Source organism: Crocodylus siamensis, chromosome 9 (assembly GCF_052110815.1).
Source record: "Crocodylus siamensis isolate JL-2025a chromosome 9, ASM5211081v1, whole genome shotgun sequence".
In the NCBI taxonomy this organism is placed as follows: domain Eukaryota; kingdom Metazoa; phylum Chordata; order Crocodylia; family Crocodylidae; genus Crocodylus; species Crocodylus siamensis.
The window spans coordinates 2,536,857-2,556,811 of NC_143403.1; the positions used below are offsets into that span (position 1 = coordinate 2,536,857).

General features: G+C 61.7%; 3 protein-coding genes across 13 annotated transcripts in view; 2 read left to right on the top strand and 1 right to left on the bottom strand.

Annotated features, from left to right (window-relative positions):
* Positions 1 to 5,305, top strand: part of PIEZO1 (piezo type mechanosensitive ion channel component 1 (Er blood group)) — a 41,835-nt gene extending 36,530 nt beyond the window's left edge. For all 3 annotated transcript variants that reach the window (XM_090063619.1, XM_090063620.1, XM_090063621.1), the window contains exons 40-51: positions 1 to 106; positions 299 to 446; positions 554 to 768; positions 1,095 to 1,253; positions 1,475 to 1,622; positions 1,721 to 1,909; positions 2,447 to 2,539; positions 2,669 to 2,841; positions 2,960 to 3,082; positions 3,522 to 3,601; positions 3,882 to 4,083; positions 4,468 to 5,305. In XM_090063619.1, the coding sequence (XP_089919745.1) occupies positions 1 to 106; positions 299 to 446; positions 554 to 768; positions 1,095 to 1,253; positions 1,475 to 1,622; positions 1,721 to 1,909; positions 2,447 to 2,539; positions 2,669 to 2,841; positions 2,960 to 3,082; positions 3,522 to 3,601; positions 3,882 to 4,083; positions 4,468 to 4,717 (1,886 nt within the window). In that variant the 3' untranslated portion in view covers positions 4,718 to 5,305. The remainder of the gene's footprint in view (positions 107 to 298; positions 447 to 553; positions 769 to 1,094; positions 1,254 to 1,474; positions 1,623 to 1,720; positions 1,910 to 2,446; positions 2,540 to 2,668; positions 2,842 to 2,959; positions 3,083 to 3,521; positions 3,602 to 3,881; positions 4,084 to 4,467) is intronic.
* Positions 5,251 to 12,606, bottom strand: CTU2 (cytosolic thiouridylase subunit 2). Of its 3 annotated transcripts, XM_090063624.1 has the most exons (16): positions 12,498 to 12,563; positions 10,893 to 10,967; positions 10,702 to 10,811; positions 10,134 to 10,212; positions 9,995 to 10,054; positions 9,484 to 9,544; positions 8,958 to 9,067; positions 8,267 to 8,571; positions 7,980 to 8,115; positions 7,449 to 7,580; positions 7,054 to 7,145; positions 6,718 to 6,809; positions 6,465 to 6,603; positions 6,295 to 6,361; positions 5,972 to 6,030; positions 5,251 to 5,776 (listed from the first exon to the last, which is right to left on the bottom strand). In XM_090063624.1, the coding sequence occupies exons 4-16, from the start codon at positions 10,170 to 10,172 to the stop codon at positions 5,710 to 5,712; spliced, it is 1,359 nt and encodes a 452-aa protein (XP_089919750.1). In that variant the 5' UTR covers positions 10,173 to 10,212; positions 10,702 to 10,811; positions 10,893 to 10,967; positions 12,498 to 12,563; the 3' UTR covers positions 5,251 to 5,709. The 3 variants fall into 3 exon arrangements, with proteins under 3 accessions (XP_089919750.1, XP_089919749.1, XP_089919751.1); XM_090063623.1 differs by lacking the exon at positions 10,702 to 10,811 and having other exon boundaries at positions 12,498 to 12,606; XM_090063625.1 differs by lacking the exon at positions 12,498 to 12,563 and having other exon boundaries at positions 10,893 to 11,033.
* A 63-nt stretch (positions 12,607 to 12,669) lies between these two features.
* Positions 12,670 to 19,709, top strand: RNF166 (ring finger protein 166). Of its 7 annotated transcripts, none has more exons than XR_016444310.1 (6): positions 12,672 to 12,879; positions 12,986 to 13,142; positions 13,258 to 13,370; positions 13,494 to 13,608; positions 14,066 to 14,652; positions 15,969 to 16,009. XR_016444310.1 is itself a non-coding variant. In XM_090063630.1 (6 exons), exons 1-6 carry the CDS (start codon positions 12,704 to 12,706, stop codon positions 16,032 to 16,034), a joined length of 696 nt encoding a protein of 231 aa, XP_089919756.1. In that variant the 5' UTR covers positions 12,672 to 12,703; the 3' UTR covers positions 16,035 to 19,709. The 7 variants fall into 7 exon arrangements, 5 of the variants coding, with proteins under 5 accessions (XP_089919755.1, XP_089919756.1, XP_089919757.1 ...); XR_016444311.1 differs by having other exon boundaries at positions 14,243 to 14,652; XM_090063630.1 differs by having other exon boundaries at positions 13,258 to 13,331; positions 14,545 to 14,652; positions 15,969 to 19,709.
* The last annotated feature ends 246 nt before the right edge of the window (positions 19,710 to 19,955 follow it).

The window sequence follows — 19,955 nt, forward strand, 5'->3', positions numbered from 1 at the left end:
AGGAGGGCATGGCGGAGGAAGAGGAGGAGGAGGAGGAGAAGCCCAGTCCGTCCCAACAGAGGCTGAAGGCTGCTGGGCTCCGAGTCAAGAGCTGCTTCCTGGCTGCGTAAGTGCCTGGGGGCCACCTTCCCTTCCTTTCCCTTCCCCCCCGGGGAATTGGAGGTTGAGAGAGGGACGGCACAGGGGCTTTCCTGGGGAGCGGGACCCAGGCAGTGCCCCAGTGCTGCTGGGGGAGGTGGAGACTGCCTGGGTGGAGGGGTGGTGTGGGTGACCCCAGTGCCCACCCACTGCCTGGCAGGACGCAAAGCGTGTACCAGCCGGTGCGCAGGTTCTTCCGGGACATCCTGCACACGCAGTACCGGGCGGCCACTGACGTCTACGCCCTCATGTTTCTGGCCGACGTCGTCGACTTCATCATCATCATCTTTGGCTTCTGGGCCTTCGGGGTGAGCTGTGCAGAAGGGGGCTGCACCCTGGCCCCTTGCCCTACCAGAGAGGTGCAGGGCCGGCGTCCGGCCCCCCTCCCGTGACATCTGTGTCTGGCTCCCCGCAGAAGCACTCGGCGGCCGCAGACATCACGTCCTCGCTGTCAGATGACCAGGTGCCCGAGGCCTTCCTGGTGATGCTGCTCATCCAGTTCTCCACCATGGTCATCGACCGAGCTCTCTACCTCCGCAAGACCGTACTGGGCAAGCTCATCTTCCAGGTCATCCTCGTCTTCGGCATCCACCTCTGGATGTTCTTCATCCTGCCAGCCGTCACCGAGAGGTACCTGGGTCCAGCCCTCCCTGCCACCGTGGGCCCCAGGGATGAGCGGTTGCCTGGGCACCGCAGCCCCATGCTCCTGGGCTCCTGCGGACTCTCCACTTGTGCTCAGAGTTGGGACACCTGGGTCCTTTTCTCTTTCCTAGGCATGCATGGGTCAGGGCCCTGCCTTTGGGCTTCCCCTTGACGGATCGGGGGCATTGAGGGCAGTGAATGAGCCCTGTTGTAGGCTGGGGTACACGCCCCTGCTCTCCCCACCCTGGATCCAACTTGGGGGGAGGGACCCCTGGAGCCTGGCCTTGACGCGCCTCCCCCACATCTTCCCACAGGATGTTCAGCCTGAACACGGTTGCCCAACTCTGGTACTTCGTGAAGTGCATCTACTTCGCCCTGTCGGCTTATCAGATCCGCTGTGGCTACCCCACTCGTATCCTGGGCAACTTCCTCACCAAGAAATACAACCACCTCAACCTCTTCCTCTTCCAAGGGTACCTGCCCAGGAGGGGAGGCACTGCTACCCTAAGCCAAGTGGCTGGGGGGTAGGGATAGGGGGGTGCCCTCTGATAGTAGCATGGGGTGGGGTTGCAGGGGTCGACCCCCAGCCGAGACCAGCATTTGGGACAGGAGGTGAAGGATGGTGGTCAGCTTGGCTCCCGGGGAGGTGCAGCCGGCACCCCCGACCCCACCTCTTAAACGCCTCCCCCCACAGGTTTCGCCTGGTGCCGTTCCTGGTGGAGCTGCGCGCCGTGATGGACTGGGTCTGGACCGACACCACGCTGTCCCTGTCCAACTGGATGTGCGTGGAGGACATCTACGCCAACATCTTCATCATCAAGTGCAGCCGGGAGACCGAGAAGGTGGGCACTGCCTGTCCCTGGCCCTGGGTCCCCCTCCAGCAAGGGCTGCTACCTCCCTTGGGGACCCCCTGCCCTGAACCCCTGCTCCCCCTCCACAGAAATACCCACAGCCCAAGGGCCAGAAGAAGAAGAAGATCGTCAAGTACGGCATGGGCGGCCTCATCATCCTCTTCCTCATCTGCATCATCTGGTTCCCGCTGCTCTTCATGTCGCTTGTGCGCTCCGTGGTGGGGGTGGTCAACCACCCCATCGATGTCACCGTCACCCTCAAGCTGGGCGGCTATGAGGTAATAGGGGGTGGAGCCTGTTCCAACTGGGGGCGGAGCTTGTGTTCCAGGTAGGGGTGGCGCTTGATATGGGGGGCAAAGCTTGTGCCCCAGTGGGGGGCGGGGCTTGTCCTAGAGGAGGACCCTGTGCCCTTAGATGGGGGTGGAGCTTGTCATGGGGGGTGGGGGGGGTGTCTCATATGGGGGTGGTGCTTGTCCTAGGGGCGGAGCTTGTTTTGGATGGGGGCTCAGCATGTGCTGGAGGAGGAGCCTGTGCTCTGCCAGGGCAGGAGGGCGGTGCCACCGGGGCAGATGCCCATCTCTCACCCACCGCCCTGGCTGCAGAGGGACGAGCTGCCTGGTTGGCGGGGCAGGGCTCTGTCCTTGGAGCCAGGACTCCTGGGTCCTCTCTTGGCCTGTGCCAGACCCCAGGGCCAGGCAGAGCCCTGGGAGATCCTCCCAAGGTGATGTCCAGTCCCTGCTCTCCACAGGGGACGGGGCCCCGAGTCTCTACCCTCTCCCCGCATACTGACGGCTTCCCCCTTCCCTGTGCCTCAGCCTCTTTTCACCATGAGCGCGCAGCAGCAGTCGATCCAGCCCTTCACGCCTCGCGACTACGAGGAGCTCACCAAGCACTTCGAGAGGCAGCCGGTGAGGGACCCCCAGCGCTCCCGAGGGGCAGGGCCTGGTTGCCAAGGTTCAGGGGGAGGGGGAGGTTGCTCTATGGCTCCAGGCTCTGACCCCTCTCCCGACCCCCCCCCCCCGGGTGCCACGCTGCAGGTGGCTATGCAGTTCATCACACTGTATGGCTACGAGGACATCGTGACGGCACGCATCGAGGGCAGCTCCGGCTCTCTCTGGAGCATCAGCCCCCCCAGCCGCGAGCAGATGCGCCGGGAGCTGCAGAATGGCTCGTCCGACATCACGCTCCGCTTTACCTGGAGCTTCCAGAGGTGCAGGCAGGGGTTGGGGCTGGGGCTGGGGCAGGGACTTCCAGAGGTCCCAGCCGGGCTGGCAGGGCAGATGCCCCATCCTGTCCCTGCTCCTGGCTCACGTTCTCCCTCCCCACAGGGACTTGGGCAAGGGCGGCACTGTGGAGCACACCTTCGACAAGCACACTACTGACCTGCAGCCTGGCACCCCCGTGCGCTCCGAGCTGGCCCAGCTGCTGCAGGGCACCCGGGATGCCCCTGTGTGAGTGCAGGGCTGGTGGGGAGCTGGGGGTCCAGCTGGGAGGGGCCTCCCACCCTGCTGCCTCCTGGCCTGGGTGTGCAGAGGCCTTGCACTGTGCAGCGGGGAGGGGGTGCTGGTGGGAGTCCAGGGCCATCGTGCCCACAGGCAGATGTGGAAAGGGGCAACTGGAACCAGTCAGGGGTTGGTTGCTTCAGCCAGCATCTATGGGGCTGGCTGCCAGGGCTGTGCAGGGCCCTTGCTGCCAGCAACCAGCTCAGCCCCCAGTGCCAGCTGGTTTGGAAGGACCCAGGTGTCCGGGCTGGCACAGAGCGGGGGTAGCATGCCCGGAGCTGCTGCACAGGGGTACAGCAACCCTACAGCCTGTACCAAGACCCTGTCACACAAAGCTGAGACGGACAGATGGGGCTGGTGGTCTCCATCACACCTCACTCTGTTGCAGGCGGGTCCCGAGGCTCTTCCCACAGTACATCCGGGCGCCTAACGGCCCCGAGGCCAACCCTGTCAAGCAGCTGCTGCCCGGTGAGTGAGCCTGTCTGGGGGTATTCCTATAGCACCAGGGCCCTCACCTCTGCTTTGACCCTGGGGCCAGCAGATGCTGGGAGCTTGGGTACCTGTGGCTTGGTCTGGGGGCAAGGGGGAAGGCAACTGGGGGGAGAATGAGCCTTGTGTCCCTCTGTCCGGCTGTCACACCAGCACAGACGGACATGGCCGAGGTCCTCCCACTCCTTGCTGCCCTGGAAGCAGCAATGGAGGCACACGGGGTGGGAGCCCATGTCCTGACCCCCTCTCTCCCCCGCAGACGAGGAGGACAGCTACCTGGACGTGGAGGTTCAGCTGAAGCGGGAGCGGGTGGGCACAGGGGCCGGGGGCGACGGCTTCCTGGAGTGGTGGGTGGTGCGGCTGCAGGACTGCACCCGCCCCGCCGACTGCAGCATCCTGCCCATGGTCATCTTCAACGACAAAGTCAGCCCGCCCAGTCTGGGCTTCCTGGCCGGCTACGGGTGAGTGCCGGGATCCCACACGCCACAGCCCTAATAGCCCCCAGCCTCTGCTGGGTAAGGGTCATGGGTCTGCAACTTGGGGGGCAGGGATACGGACCTGGCTCTTGGGTCCTGCAGGGTGGGAGTGGAGAGATGTAGCTTGCTGTGGGCAGCTGTGCCAAGCTGTGCCATGTAGAAAGCAGGGCATGGGGACTTCCTGGCCCCCCATCCCATTTCCCCTGCCGGCTAAGTGCCCTCAGGCTGTGGCTGGGTCCCCAGAGACCCTAGAAACAGGATCAAGGCCGCCAGGCTGGACCAGACTGAAGCAGCAGGGGCCCAGCTGGGTGTGGAGGGTGAGAGAAAGGAGAGGTGCCCCCCATGCTGACCCCAGTGCCGCCCCGGCAGGATCATGGGGCTGTACGTGTCCATCGTGCTGGTGATCGGGAAGTTTGTGCGGGGCTTCTTCAGCGAGATCTCGCACTCCATCATGTTCGAGGAGCTGCCGTGCGTGGACCGCATCCTCAAGCTGTGCCAGGACATCTTCCTCGTGCGCGAGACGGGCGAGCTGGCACTGGAGGAGGAACTCTACGCCAAGCTCATCTTCCTCTACCGCTCCCCTGAGACCATGATCAAGTGGACGCGGGAGAAGGAGTAGGGCCCTGGCCGCCCCCCGTCTGTCACAGCAGATGCCTTACACCAGCGCCTGCCAGGGCAAGGAGGTGCCCGGAGCGGGGTGAGGGGGCCCACCACGAGCCACCCCCTGCCCTGGTCCTGAGCCGTGCCAGAGAGCAGAGGCGCCTGCGTGGGGGCTCAGCCATGGGCTTTTTAAAAGGAATTTTCTTAACAGCTTAAAAAACCCTTAGAAAAGGGTGGGGGTGGCCAGCCCCCATCCCTGCCTGCGGGGTGCTCCCCACCCCCCTGCCGCAGTGCCTTCCAGGCTGGGCTGCCCCCAGGCTGAGCTGCACCCCCAGAGACCTGGCATGGGTGCAGGTTGCTCTACAAACACATGGAAGCAATAGCCCCCTTTCTCCCAGCGCAGCCCCGGGGCCCTCCGGGAGTTGTGGAGCTCAGGAGGGCCCCAGTGGCTCCCCGTGGACTTTGCCAAGCACCAGGAACTCAGTGGAGCGTGGCTGTTCCCCCCTACCCCACCCCAAGCCGTGGGGCTTGCTCCAGCTGGACTGTGGACTCTTTTGTAATGTCAAATGGTTTATTTATACAGATGGATAATAAAAATCAAGCCGAGGCTCTGTGCGTCCTGGACTGACTGCTGGGGCAGGGGGTGGGGGTGAGGGGCCTGAAGCCACCTCGCCCACTGTGCTGCCCACTGACCCCCTCTGCCTATGCAGGCAGCCCTGGCGCGGGGCTGAGTTGGAGGCCCCGGAGCCAGGCTGGGGTTTGTGGAGGGCGACTGCGCCCACCTAGTCAGACAGGCCAGCTCAGGAACCGCAACCCAGGACCTGCGGCCTCTAGCTGAAAGGCTGCTTGGAGCTAAGTGAGTGGACTGGGGCCAGTGCATGGGCACGGGATGAAGGCTCCAGGTGCTCGGAAACCCAGGCCTAAGCCATGCAGTGGTCTCCCCCAGGGAGCTGCCTCTCTTCCTTGAAAGAGACCTGATGCATTGCCCGTGGGGGCAACCGTGAGCCAGGCTCAGCTCTTGGGCTCCGCAGCCTCGTCCTCCAGCAAGTACTCCTGGATCTCCTGCTTTGTTGCAGCCCTGCAAGGGAGCACGGCCTCAACATCCAGCCTGGCGTAGAACCAGGTGCCCTTATTGTCATGGAGGGGGTAAGGGGTGCCTGGCCCTGCAGCAGGTGGGGCAGGGGCAAATCCGAAGGCTGCAGGGCTGCCCAGTTTGATTTGTAACCCTGATCCTGGTCCCATGAATCCCCCTGCCATCTCCCCAGCCCGGTACCTGCGCCTCCTGCGCTCAGCCTCAGACCAGATATAGGGTGGGAGTGGCTCCAGGCAGGTCTGCAATGGACAGGAGGTGAGAGGGGGGCATGGCTGTAGGGGCAGCAGGGTTTCTGCTCACGGGACACCCCCACCCCCAGATAGGTGCAGCACCCAGGTCCTTTGCCTGAGGTCTGGACTTCCAGCCCTGCCAGCAGTTAGGAGTTCTGGCTGCTGTCTCAGGGGCCAGACCCCTGGGTCCCCTTCCTGCCGAGAGCAGAGCTCAGCACTGGGTGGAGGAGATGAGCTGGCCTGGCACCCTAGGATGGGTGGCAGAAGACTTACCATGTCCTTGATGGTGAGTCTGCAGCCATAGCACAGCAACGGCAGGAAGTCAGCCCGGGCCCTGGTCCTGCGGGAAAAAGGCAGGAGGGAAGAGCTGAGCACCACACGCTGGGCCTGGGCTGAGCCAGCTGTGCGTGGGGGAGAGGATCAGGAAGGCAGCTGCTCCTTACCCAGAGGCTGGGGGGCTCCCACAGCACCTGTGCGCCCCTGCCCCGGCACAGCAGCCGCCCCTGGCAGGCGGCAGGTCCAGTGGTCTCTTCTGGGACAGCTCCTCGGAGATCAGCAAAGCCTGCAGTGTGGAGCCCTCCACTGCAAAGAGGAGCTGTGTCAGCTGGGGCCCAAGGCTCTCACTCTGCTCCTTATGGGCCAATGACCGCGGCAGATCTTGAGGATGGGCAGACCTCCTCTGTGCACCCCACCTACCTACGCTGGTGTCCAGGACACAGAGACAAAGGAGGCAGTGCTCGGGTTTGGCTGTGGTGTCTGCGAGGGTCGCACTCAGCTTCTCACCCGTCCTGCACGCAGCAGAGGGGACAAACAGGTGAGTAACCGCCCGGGGGGCTCAGCACGGTTGCGCTGGGGATCTTGGGGGCTCACTATACACAGCTTAACTTGCCTCCCTGCCCAAGCGCTGATTTCCCCCAACCCACAGCCCTGCTGGAGCCCCTCACTGCTGAGCCGTGGCCCCTGGCTCTCCCCATCCTCAAACGCACGGGCTGACGCCTGCCACCCAGGCTGGCAGTGCTGGATGAGTCTTACCGGTACACGGTGCTGACTGTGGAGGGGAACTCGGCCTGCAGCGCGTAGAGGAAGCGCTCAACCAGCCGGTGGATGCTGGGCTTCTCCAGGACCTGGGAGGGGAGAGTCAGCAGTGGCTCCTGTGGACTGAGAGCCCTGGGCAGGCACTAAGCTTTTGGAGCTGGGGCCTGTCTGAGCCCCAAACCTCTGGCCTGGCCGGTCTGTGGCTCTCCCATCCTTGTGTCCCCTGCCACAGCAGCTGGGCTCTCAGGGACCAAAGCTAACAGGCCCTGCACCGAGCTGGATGACCCCATAGCTTTAACACTCGGGCCACTGGTGACATGGCCATGCCACCCTCCATGCCAGAGGCAGCAGAGCAAGCAGGAAAGAGGTGCACTGGACCACAGCCCCCCTACCTTGGTGTCCAGGGCGGGCATGAAGACAGTGGGGACGCCGAAGAGCCGGTTGTAGAAGGCAACCTCCTTGGCAGTGTACTCCCGCATGGGCCGCACCACCACCACATCACCATGGCGATCGTCCATGAAACCCTGCACATGCAGAGAGGGGTAAGGGGCAGCCATGCCCGCTATGGGAGGAGTGACAGGAAAGCTGTAGGCCCTGAGGGGTTAACTCCAAGTGGGGATGGGCAGCCCAGAGCAAAACCCCCTGCTCCTGTGCTCGGGGGCACAGACAAGCAGCTCAGAGACTAGCATGGAGCTGAGCCATCACCCTGGCACTGCTAGCATCTCCCCCAGGCTGGGCATCGATGCAGCAGAGGCATGGGGCAGCCACAGGATGCAGAGGTCTGTGCCTGGGCTGTCCTGAGCAAGGGAACTGGGGACATAGAAAGGGGAGCAGCAGGGTCCCTGGCTTTGGCTGGGGTGGGAGATGGGGTGCACCAGGGTCCCACCAATGCCTGCCCCACCCGCATCCCCACTGGGGCTCACCGTGTCGAGGGCCAGGAAGGCGCCACGGCCCAGGGAGAGGTTGGTCAGCAGCTTGACAGCCACACGGGTGCAGCTGTCGCCCATCATCACCTTGGAGTATCCCTGCGTCCGGGCTGTGTGCAGGATCAGGTGGGTCCTGGAGGAGGAAAGGCATGAGTGGGGGGTCTCCCAACAGGCACACCCAGCCAGAGGCCAACAAGACCCCCAAGCCTGGGGTTTTCCCAATGCCCCTCTTGAAGGGAGCAGTCTGGTCCTTCCCCCTTGGGCACCGCCAGGCTCCCACACACCGCAGCATCTGCAGAAGCTCTTCCTTGGCTGTCAGCGTTGTCACGGCCCCGAAGAGCCGCCTCAGCTCCTCTGTGAGGGCACTGTCTGGCAAGAGGCCCCCTGGGGAGGCTGCAGCACCCTCTTGCATGCCGAGCACTGCCAGCCGCTCCTGGACCTGCCCCTCAGGTGCCACAGTGTCCCCTGTGCCTGCCACCCCCCGCCGCTGCTGATGGATGAAGCCTTCCACTGCCGCCTTGTAGCTGCTCTCAGGTGGGCTGGGTGCGTGGGGGACACGTTGCAGGATGGAGCTGGGCAGCTTGAACACCTGCAGGGAGGAAGCCACAGGAGACACTACCCCACCCTTGGAGCCCGGAGACCTTGACGGAGGAGCGTAGTGCGGCTGGGATCAGGACTCCAGCACTCTGGACGCTGTGACAGGGCTCCTGCCATCGCAGCCTGCGGAGGCCTGTGGGATATGAATGATGCCCCTCATCCCTGGGACTTTGGCGGCTGCTCTGGGCACAGGGCTCAGCGCACCTGGGAGGACAGGGCCAGCTAGATGGTTCTTAGCCAATGACATAGACTCTGCCTGAAGCACAGGCTCTTCAGTCCCATGGGTGCCAGCCCCTGGTGCTTCCCATGAGACCCTCTCCCTAGGGAGGTCAGGTCCCATCAGCCCCACACCCATCGCCTCCCTATCCTTCCACCTACCTCCTCCAGGTGGATCAGGTGGTGGGGGAAACCCGAGGCCTGCAGGAGGGCCTGCATCTGAGTTAGGGTGTCCTCTCTCTCTCCTGGGCTCTGCTTGCACACTGCTCCCTCTGTGCAGCAAAGGAGAGGACCATGGAGCCATAGCTCTAGCACTACCCATCCCCTGGGCTCTCTCAGCCTGAGCTTGCACTTTTCCCATGGGGTACCCTGCGAAGCCTTCCTCACATTAACCATGGGTTTTGGCTTAAATGATGCCATGCATACAGCTGAAGTGGGAATTTGGGGGCCAACTGCTACTGGCCAGGTTTCAGACCCCCAGCCCTGAGCTGCCCCACTGGGCCCCTAACAGAAAGAAGGCTGCTCCCTGCAGAGAAGCAGAAGCCCTCGAAGGAAGGGAGGCCAGGCTGGGCACCCAGAAGAGCCCTGGAAGCTGGGAATAGATTGGGGGTGGCCAATGCCAAGGCTCTGCCCACTCCAGTGCCACATGCATGTGCAGGGGGAGCCGGCTGGGGAAGTGCTGGGTTACCGTCCACATAGATGACACCGGGCACAAAGCGCAGCCTCTTCGCCGTTTCCCGACTCAAGCCCTGGGGAGATGAATGGGACAGGTCAGTCCTCCCCCCAGGGCTGCACGAGGTTGCTCTGGCTGATGGGTCCCCTGGCAATGGCAGGGGAGGAGGTAGCGCCAAGAGTGAGCAGGTTACTAGTGGCTGCCACAGGTTAGAGATTGGAGGTGCCCCCAGCCCACATTTGCCCCCTGGTCTGGGATCTGGACCTGCAAATGAGCGTTGCAGTAAATGGGGCAGAAGCCACAGTCACCCCCCAGCAGCAGAGATGAGGGCTGGACATGCCAAAGCCGCCCTGGATCAGGCTGACTGCCTGGACTTTCTGGACCATTCCCATCCCCCCAGCAGGGCTCCTCTCTGCAGGTCTGGCAGCCTCCTGCCATCCACCTCAGTCCCAGGAGGCTGCTCCATCCCCTGCTTTCCTCCTCCCCAGGAGCCAATAGGTTTCCAAGCTGTCCGGACAGTCAATACCTCTTGGACTTGCCGGAGCATTGAGCTGGAGCTAGGCCCGCCAGACAGCGCCAGGAGAACCTGCGAGGGAGATGGAGCAGTCAGAAGCCAGCAGCAGCACTCCACTGTGCCCTCGCCCCACCACTAGAAACACCGCTACCTTCTCTCCTGGGAAGATGACTCGGTTCTTCCCCAGCATCGCCCGGAACTTGTGCACGAAGTACTCTCGGAAGCAGGCCCTGCAGCCATGGGAACACCGGTGAGTATTGAGACACCAGCCGGCAGACTTGCTCTGCCAGGGAGTCCTGCACACTCCTCCTTGCTATGCTGGGGGGGGGTGTCACTACCTCCCTCTTCCCAGATGCACTGATCCCGGAAACAGTTCAGTCTGCATCGCAGTGATCAGCAGGTAGAGAAGATGGATGATGAGGGGCTGTTTCACTGAGACGCAGGGACCAGTGATCACACCCCATGCTAATAAAGGCAACCCCAGGAAAGGACAACAGTCACCAGTCGTGACTCAGTTTCCCTGCTCCCTACTCCACTGGCCAAGAGCTTATTATCTCGGAGAACTAGGCTTTATCCCCAAGTGAGAAAAGCCAGGAAGACCAGAACCAGAATGCCCCTCCTACCCTACGGCCATGTTCCCTATTTCTCCACAAAACACAGGGTCTCTCATCATTGAGTGTCTGCAGGAATAGAAAGGGATCTCAAAGTCTGGGACTTACAGGGCAATGCCCCTCTTTCCTGAACGTGTTCAACCTGCTGTGCGCTTGCTTCTCAAACTCAACTCATCCCTGCTGCAGCTCTGGCTGTGAGTGGCCTGGAGTCCTGCCGGCTTATGGAGATGAGTAAAGCCATCAGCAAGGGGAACCCTGTCCCTGCCCCTGCCCCTGCCCCTGCCCCTGGCCACACTTACTTGCAGAAGGCATCTCCGACACGGATGACCAGCACCGGGGTGCCCTCCTTGCACTTCATGCATTTCTGTGCACCGCTTGGGAGAGAGGCACAGAGCAAAGTGTTATCCCTGTGGCAGCGCCCTGAGCCCAGCATGTCGTTGTGGGCTTATTTGAGGACTTCTGAAGGTGCAGAGAGCTCAGCGAGTCTTTTAATGTGGCCTCCCAGCTGCCTGCTAGGAGAACCATCTTGGAAAGAGATGCTATTGCTGAGGGTGAGAACGGGGAGCAGGCTGGAGCCTGCAGAAATGCTGCCCTTATTTAGCACAACCAGTGACTACAACAGTGAAAGAACAAAAATCAATCACTCTTTCAGCCCATGGCTCAACTAGGTCCAACTGTCAAAAAGCACAAGGGAGATGGCTCTATTAAAGGCCATGTTACCTGGCTGGGGCAGGGCTCAATGTCTCTCTCATATAAGGGGCAAAGAGGATCAGGGGACTCTTCCAGCACCCAAGCAGGTGAAGCTGGCCAGAGGCTGCCCCCCTTGGCATCCACTGCTACAAGTATTGAGGAGTTTGCTGTCATTCCCCAAGCAGGAGTCGCAGCCACTTGCGCCAGGCACTGCATGTGCACGCTGCTACTGTGCCAGTGCCAAGGAGCTGCTAGTGGGGGTGGCAGGCACAGCACAAAGCTCATCCGCGACTCCTGGCAGCAGAGGTGGATCCAAGGAGGGGGTGCAGTCTCCCGATTCCTGTCCTGCCCAGGCTTTAAAGCCAACCGCATGCAGGGGGCAGCAACATTTCTATTCAGGCAGAGCTGAGAGAGTTGCGGTTCACTGTTATCTCCCTGATTCCTGCTAATCTCTCTCCACTCCACAAGTGTTAACAATTCCTTCTCCTTAATAATCTTGATATTTCACTATTCAAACTCTCCATTTTTCTGCAATTCTGCTGTCTGTCCACTTTTCCTAGTAATGCCTCTCTTTTGTGTCACAGGCCGTTTGCAGCTCTAGCTAAAAACCGTCACTCCGGCGTGGTCATACGAACACAGGCGTAGAAATGACTGAAAGCGAAGCATTGCAAGGCATGGTCACGAGGCTGAAGATTTGGTTTTATGAACCTGAATAAGAGACGTACTTTTAACTATAACGACAACTGGACTAATGAGACAACCGTTGCCTGCGCTGCAGCGCGTGGTGTTTTTCCGTGCTTTGTATCAGCACATCCCAACAATTATGTTTTGTTTAGTCTTAAACTGAATAACACAGCACCCGTCTCCCAGTACGTAAGCAAATCTGACTTTAAATGGAAAAAAAACAAGAGCTATGTGCTGTCTTCTAGGTGATATCTGCCCCCACCGCTTCCAAACCCTAGACCTCCCTGGCCAGCTCAAGAGACCATGAAGGCATCGGGGCCTCGGGGCCTGGCTGCTGCTGCCTGTCACCAGCGCAGGGGGCTGGGGGCTCCCCCGTGAGAAGCCCCTATAGGGGATGCCCTATCCTCCTCCAGGGCCCCGATCCTTGCCCCCCCCACAAAGGGAGACCTAATGGGGGCCAGCCCCCTCCTCCAGGCCCCGATCCTGTTCTACCCAAGGGGGGTCGCCCTCAGCCCCCAATCCCCGCCCACCTGACCCGGGGCCGCCCCGGGGGCGCCCGGCAGCCGCCGTAGTCCTCCCCCGCCTCACACATGCCGCCCCGGCTCCCACGTGGCCCCGCCCAGGCACTTCCGGCGCGCTCACGTGACGCACCCAAGCCGCGCCAGACGCCGGCGGTGACGTCGCGAGGGGGGAGCGTCGCGTCGCGTCTGGATGACGTGTGCCCCTTTCGCGTCCCATGGCCGCCGCCATGTTGCGGAGCCTGCTGGTGTCGGGCGGCGCGGGGCCGGGCCCGGGGCCGGGCCCCCGCGATCCGCCGCCCGGCGCCGCCGACGCGGTGGAGGCGCAGTTCAGCTGCCCGATCTGCCTGGAGGTCTATCATCGCGCCGTCTGCATCGCGGGCTGCGGCCACACGTGAGCGCCGCCCTCCCCCCCCGGGGCCTCCCCGGGCCCCGCGCCCCCGCCCCCGGCGCTGCGACCCCCCAAGCACTGACCCGGCCCGCCCCGCTCCCCCCGGCAGGTTCTGCGGGGAGTGTTTGCAGCCCTGCCTCCAGGTGCCCTCCCCGCTGTGCCCGCTCTGCCGCATGCCCTTCGACCCCAAGAAGGTGGAGAAGGCCTCCAACGTGGAGAAGCAGCTCTCCTCCTACAAGGCGCCCTGCCGGGGGTGCAGCAAGAAGGCAAGTCTGCCCCCTTCCCCTGCCCGCTCCCTCCCCCGGGCGCGGGGCTTTGCCCCCGCTGGGGCGAGTCGCCCGGGGTGGACACCGAGGGGTGTTTTGCTTGGCGCTCTCCCAGGTGACGCTGACAAAGATGCGGTCCCACGTCTCGTCCTGCGGGAAGGTGCAGGAGCAGATGGCCAACTGCCCCAAGTTCGTGCCGGTGATCCCCACCTCCCAGCCCATCCCCAGGTAGCGGCGCCGGGTCTCGGGTCCTGGGGGCGGCAGGGGATGCTTTGTTGAGGGGGTCTCTGAGGTCCGGTGCGCTGCCTCGCATCTCGCCAGCTCTTGGCTTATGCGCTGCTTTGCTTTCAGCAATATCCCCAACCGGTCCACGTTCATCTGCCCTTACTGCGGTGCCCGCAACCTGGACCAGCAGGAGCTGGTCAAGCACTGCATGGAGAACCACCGCAACGACCCCAACAAAGTGGTGAGCCTTGCCCGGTCCCTGGGGTCCCCGCCGCTGTGCCCTTTCCAGCCTGGGGAGGGAGCGGAGCAGGGTGCGTCTGGCCAGGGGCGCTCAGGGGGCAGGCACGCACGGCTGTTCCCAGGGGCAAAGTGCAAGCTACATGCCTGGCTCGTTTCTCATCGCTGTCTCTCCCTGTGAGAGGCAGGTGCAGAGTTGGGTCTGTTCACTTGATTAGCCGTGGGCTGGGTTGCATGCCCAAGGGGCACTTTGCTGGGCAGTGTGCCTTTAGAACAGCAGGCTTCGTTGTGTCAGCCCCAGCCTGGTCCCTTTGGCATGGACCTCATAGTTTCATAGTTGATAGGGTCGGAAGGGACCTGAGCAGATCATCAAGTCCGAACCCCTGCCATGGCAGGAAAAAGTACTGGGGTCAAATGACCCCAGCAAGGTGTTCATCCAGCCTCCTCTTAAATACCCCCAGGGTAGGAGCCAGCACCACTTCTCTTGGAAGTTGGTTCCAGATCCTAGCTGCCCTGACCGTGAAGTAGCGCCTCCTGATGTCTAGTCTGAATTTACCCTCTGCCAGCTTGTGACCGTTATTTCTAGTCACTCCTGGAAATACCTCGGACCCAGACCTCTCCCCTCCCACCCCATTCAGCCTGGAGACCGCAGAGAAGAGCATACAAACGCAGCCTCCTCAGGGCAGTGCGTGTACATGGCTTGAGTGCACCTGCCTGCAGCCAGACGTGTGGTCATGGGAGGTAGAGGCTGTGGGGGGAGGGTGACATGGCATACCAGGCTGCAGCTGTGGGGGCACGCGGTGCCCATGCAGGAAGCTGACATGGGCATGAGCTGCTGCTGGCCTGGTGGGAGCAAAGGGAGCAGGGGGTGGGGGAGGATGCAGGCAGGGCTCCCCCAGGCTGCAATCCTGTCACCGCTGTTCTCTCCTTGGCACCGCAGGTGTGCCCAGTCTGCTCTGCTATGCCTTGGGGGGATCCCAGCTACAAGAGTGCCAACTTCTTGCAGCACCTCCTGCACCGACACAAGTTCTCCTATGACACCTTTGTGGTAGGTCTGGGGCAAGTCAGCTCTCTGTTCACATGAGGCCCAGCCTGGGCTCAGTCCCTCAGTTCACTGCCTACCTCACCATGCTTCCAGGCACCCAGGAGCTGCCTGTGTTCCTGCAGAGCCCTCTGGGACTGAGCTGCTGGGTCCTGGATTCCTGGTGGAGGGGATCAGCTAATAGGGAATCATTTGTTCTCTTCCCCATTGTGGCCTGAAATAGCTTCTGGTTTTAGATCACAGTGTGCTGGTGGGGACATGTAGCCTGCAGGCATTGGCCCATCGGCCCTGGGGTTAGGGACACGAGACAAAGTAACTGTGACAGGAGCTAATGTGCGAGATTCATAGGAGGCCGTGTGCACTGGGGTGGGCGCAAGGCTGTCTGAGGCCCTGGCTGCAGCCCATCTGGAGCTGGGCTGTCATGCTGCCCTCCCCGGTCCTTCCCTCCACTTTGGCTGATAGAGGGGCTGTGCTTACATGGGAGGGCAGCTGAAGCCCCGAAGAAGCCATGAGCTGCCAGCCAGGCAGTGGGGGTAGGGTGGAGTATTCACAAGCTGTCAGCAGAATCCCCCAGAAAAGCACCAGGAAATGCCCAGGAACCTGTGGGAATCCGGGGCGCTTGGCTGGAAGGTTCAGCTCCTTGCAGGCTCTGCCCTCAGCAAGCTCGACATGCCCCCGTTGGCCTGGACAAAAGTGCTCTCAGCCCTGAGCATGGAGACTGACTGTCCAGCAGCAGCTAACAGACGCTGCGTGGGCAGGTGCTGGGACCTCTGCAGCATTTGGCACAGCATGGTTCTCTCTGCCCAAGCTGGGGGGAGCAGTGCTGTTTCAAGGGGAGTGCTCACAAACAGCCCCGGCTCAGCCAGACTTGCTCCCTCTTGGGCAGCCACCTGCGTGCTGGCACCTGTTCACCTTGCAGGGGAGAGACCAGGCTCAGAGTTATTTACACATTCCAGCTCTAAAAGGGAGCGCAGCTTTAGGCTGAAGGAAGGGATTGGCAGATGTCTGCTTGTTCCAACACTTTCCAGCAGGGCATCTGCCTTCAGGAGCACAGCCTGGACCGTGCTTGCCTGAGCTATGCAAGCCAAAAGAACTGGATGCAGGGGATAGCAACCAGTTCCAGTGTCTTGCAGTGCAGGAATTACATGGGGAAAGCAGTGACTGCTGCTCCCTCCGCTGCCCCAGAGCAGGTGCCAACACTCCAGGGACTGCATGGCCCTGGGGCATATCCCTTGGCACCATGCAGAGGCAGATCCCAGGTGGGCTGGGGCAGCAGGGGGAAGTGTCAGCTCCTCTGACTGGCGTGTCTTGTTCCTTCGCAGGACTATAGCATTGACGAGGAGGCAGCACTGCAAGCCGCGCTGGCGCTCTCTCTCTCCGAAAACTGATGGCCACGGCCAAGCTGCAGCGGGGCCCTCGACCTTCCACCCTCCTCTGCACTGGCCGCTTGCCGCTGCAGCCAGTGAGGCAGGGAGCTCATTCACCCCGGCATCCTCTAGCGAGTAGGCAGCCCATCCTCTCAGCCTCGCACCTTGTTGAATAAGGTGGGAGCTTTCAGTGACGTGATGGAGTGGGAGCCAGAGCAACCCTGGCTGGACAGGACGGGGGCCCTTCCCCGCTGCCAGGTTCCTTCACTGGGACATTCCAGATCCAGATAATGGAGTATACATCGATCTATTTATTACTAGATGCTTTTTGGGCACCGTCTACCTTCTTCCTCTTTGCAGTTTAATCTGTACATCTGTCAGCAACGTGTTCAGGACCACGTGTCCTCATCAGGAGCTCTGCTCATATCCCCTGTTTTCTCTTTCCAAAGCACGGAGCAGAAGGGGGTTGAGCCCAGGAAGGGCACAGATGGAGACCCCAACCCTCCACAGCTGAGTGGCAACTGCTCACGCTCTCCCCCACATGGGCCCAGACCAGAAGCAAGGTGGCACTTGGGCTACAGCGGCGGTGCTGTGAGGACAAGCATACTGGAAATTTGTAGCTAGAAGCAGGGGGGAGGCCCTGAGCCCTCCTGCCATTCGACATTCAGTCCAGTTCTCCCCCTGTTCATTTTGTACTGGCTTTTTGTGATGCAAGGAATTCTTGCATTTTTCTACATTAACCCATGTGAAACCTTTTCGCGTTTTCTAGGGCCAAGGTGAAGCGGCAGCTCCTCTTCATGTTGCAATACTGGTGTCTGACTAGGGACAATAGTATTTTTATGGGACGTTATTAAGAGGAAAAAAAAAAGTCTATTTTTCAAAGCTCATGCTGCAGGTTGGAGATAGAGGGCAGGGATGACTGGTGTTATCTTCCTGGAGGCCTGAGCAACTCTGTTGGTTTCAGACATGTTGGTTTATCTCCAAGGGTTTTCCATCAGGCGTCTCTACAAAGAAAGCTGAGGCTAGCATGCGGCTGAGCTGGGGCCACGATAGTGGGTGCAATGGCAGGAGTTACTCGGTGTTATGCGAGCTCCAGGTTTCGTCCCGTTTTTGGTCTGCAGGCGGTGTTAGCTGGCTTCTTTGTAGTGACGAGGTCTCTGCGATCTGCCGGAGCCTGGCAGGCCTTAGAGCGGGGCTGCTTTGGTTCTCACCAGGCAGAGATTTCGGGCTGGTTGCAGTGATCTCTGTTCAAAGGGATACCTATGGCTCAGGCTTCTGATGTCTGTCCTTCTAGTCATGGTGCCAAAAGCTCCCTCTCAAATCCTTTGTTGGGAACTTGGAAGTTTTGAATGTGAAGCTGGAGCATGGGGACCCCCCAGCTGGTTGCCATGAGCTGTCAAGGTTTGCCTTGAGAGAAGGGACTCCTTGCCAGCCAGCAGACTTAGCCAGTTTGTGGGTGGCTGGGTGGACTCTAATCCCCAAGTGGCATCAGGAGCCTGTCAGCAGGAGCAAAGCCAGGGATCGGGGTCATGCCGTCCTCTGAAATAGCAGGGATAGGGTGGAGGAAGAGGCCAGCTTTGGGCCTGCTGGGGTGCAGCAGGTCCCAAGCAAGCACTGCAATGCCCACAGGTTACGCTGATACCTGTGTTCATTGGCCAGTGCTTGCTTCAGTGCTTGCAACAGAATTTAGCGCACACCCTGTGCCCTCAGCCTGTGCCAGGCTGTGCACTCCTGGGCCTTCCAGACCCAGACACCCAGATCACTGTCCCTTGCAGCCCACCTGCTGCGTGAGCCTCTCGGGGTATGGGGCAGATCTGGCTGAAGCCTGGAACAACACCGGCTTTTAGCAGCTGTGACGTTTCTCCTTGGAAGGTGCAGCCAGCAAAGCAGGCCAGGAAACGTCAAAGGCGACAGGGCTGGGCAGGAAATGCTACTTCCAGTGCACTGCAGCTGCTGTGGTCTTGTCTGCTGCCCCCAGCGTGGCACGTGGCCCTTGGAGCCGGCAGCGGAGCAGGCAGGGAGGGCTGGACCTCTTGCCCTCTAGTCCCAGCCCTGTGCCACCTGCCTCCATTCCTAGTGGGAGCCTGGGCTCCCAAAGGTGGAACGTAAGCCGTCGTCCCCAGGCTCCCCATCTCGGCTGGGAGCCCGATGCCCGTCCCTCTGTGCCCTAGAGCAGCCTCTTCTTTCCCAGGGGGTCGAGGCCATGGCCCTGTGGGGCGTGTGCCCAGGAGCAGGGCTGGGCTGGGCTGGCTGGGAAAGCTGCCCCATCCAGCTCCCCCTCTCCTGGCCGCTCCCAGCTTGGGCTCGTGGGTGCTTTCGTCTTGTCGTTCCCAGCAGAAGCCTCCAGGGGGTGCAGCTGTCCCGCTGGATCGGGGCCCTCCCTGCGTGCTGTGTCCTGTCCTGGGCCTTGCTGGTGGAGTGGAGCCCCCCCGCTGCCTACAGCCACCCCTGCCCCTGCCCTCGTGTCCCAGCCTGGCAGCCAGGCTTGCTGGAGGGGCAGTAGCACGCCTGGCAAGGTGGCACGGGGTAGCGGGTGGAGCTGCGCCCCTCGTCTTCTCGGCTACTTCAGTGGCTGGCAGAGCAGCCTTTTTGCTTCTGTGCCTCTGTTTGCTTATCCGTGCGCCGCCTGGACACGACTGTCCTGGGGTTTGCCAGGTGGCACCTGCCCCTTCTCTCAGTCCTCTGGGGCTCTTGTGTGAAAGGCGCGGGGCATGACTCGTTCCCCGGGCCTGGGTCAAAGCTGTGCCACCCGGGCAGTCTCTGCAGTTGCTTGCTGGTGTCAGGCAGGGCTCGGACGTGGGGCGGGGGCCCCTGGCAGGCCGTGCCCCACCTGCTGCAGCTTGCTCTACCTTGCCGGGTGGGTTCCTTTGCTCCCCCCCTCCGCGCACCAGGCAAGCCCAGATCTCCATACAATGCGGAGCGGAAGGCAAACACTCAGCAGAGACAGGCTGATCCAAGCAGGGCCCCGGTCGGCTGAGTCACCACCTCTCCAGTGGGGGACGTGCTGGACAGTGCCGCCCTGTTCCTGGCCTGGGGCTTTCTCCACCCCCCTGCCAGCTCCTGTTCCCGGCAGGGCGCCTGTGGGTTTTCCTTGCAATATCCCTCCTTTATTTGAGCCCCCCAGCAGAGTCTGGCTTCCCAGACAGCCCTCTCTGAGCTGCTGGGTTCTGTGGTTAAAGGGGTTCAGCCTGCTCACCAGCCCTCGTGTGGGTGTGTGTGTGGGGGGGGGTGCGTCGTGAAGGGTCGGAGCTGAGGATCCCTGCCTGCTGTCTTAATAGGGCAGCGTTCGTTAGCCTCGGACCCGTGGTGGCAGCAAGCTGGGTGTCTGGACCCTGCCTCCACTGTCCCCCACCCCAGGCAGCACAGCCTGCTTTCATAAAGCACTTTAAACCCCACTCCTGAAACCCCAGCTCGGTGCCAGCTCAGCCTGGCGCTCCCTGGGCACCGGGCACTGCTGGCTTCCCCCCGGGACGGCAGCGGGGGTGGTGGTCTTGCCCTCCGGGGGCAGGAGGGGCGTCCCATGTTGTGTGTCGTCTGTCGGATGCGGCGTCCTAGCCGGTCATGCTGTTCCCGTGTGTTCTTTGTGACTCTTTTGCATTGACTAGGACTTTTAACGAGACATCCGTTTTTTGATGAACAATCTATGATGTATTTGTAGCGGACCATTTTTTTTCTCAATAAATACAGTTTCATCCAGCGGGGCCGTGGGCTGATTCTCTGGGGGTCGGTACCAGCTGGGGCCATGGGGAACCTGCCCCTTGCCTGGGACACGGGCCTGGGGGCAGGTGTTCAACCTGCCGGTGCTGCTCTGACCCTGGAGCCCGTGTCCGGATGGGTGCTGGCGGGGCTGGGGCTGGGGCTGCGCCTGATCCCTTCGCAGACAGCTGGGGGCTGCGGGCTGCTCCCTGACTCATTAACCCCTGGGCGGATCGCGGCGGTGCC

Bases quoted from the DNA above. Each gene is read 5' to 3' on its own strand.
- CTU2 (XM_090063623.1), bottom strand. From the start codon at position 12,559: ATGTGTGAGGCGGGGGAGGACTACGGCGGCTGCCGGGCGCCCCCGGGG. The intron at 10,055-10,133 runs GTAGCGGTGTTT...TCTCCCTCGCAG, and splicing joins TCATCTTCCCAGGAGAGAAG to GTTCTCCTGGCGCTGTCTGG. The intron at 8,572-8,957 runs GTAGGTGGAAGG...TCCTCCCTGCAG, and splicing joins ACCTGATCCACCTGGAGGAG to GTGTTCAAGCTGCCCAGCTC.
- RNF166 (XM_090063627.1), top strand. From the start codon at position 12,704: ATGGCCGCCGCCATGTTGCGGAGCCTGCTGGTGTCGGGCGGCGCGGGG. The intron at 12,880-12,985 runs GTGAGCGCCGCC...TCCCCCCGGCAG, and splicing joins ATCGCGGGCTGCGGCCACAC to GTTCTGCGGGGAGTGTTTGC. The intron at 13,143-13,257 runs GCAAGTCTGCCC...GCGCTCTCCCAG, and splicing joins GCCGGGGGTGCAGCAAGAAG to GTGACGCTGACAAAGATGCG.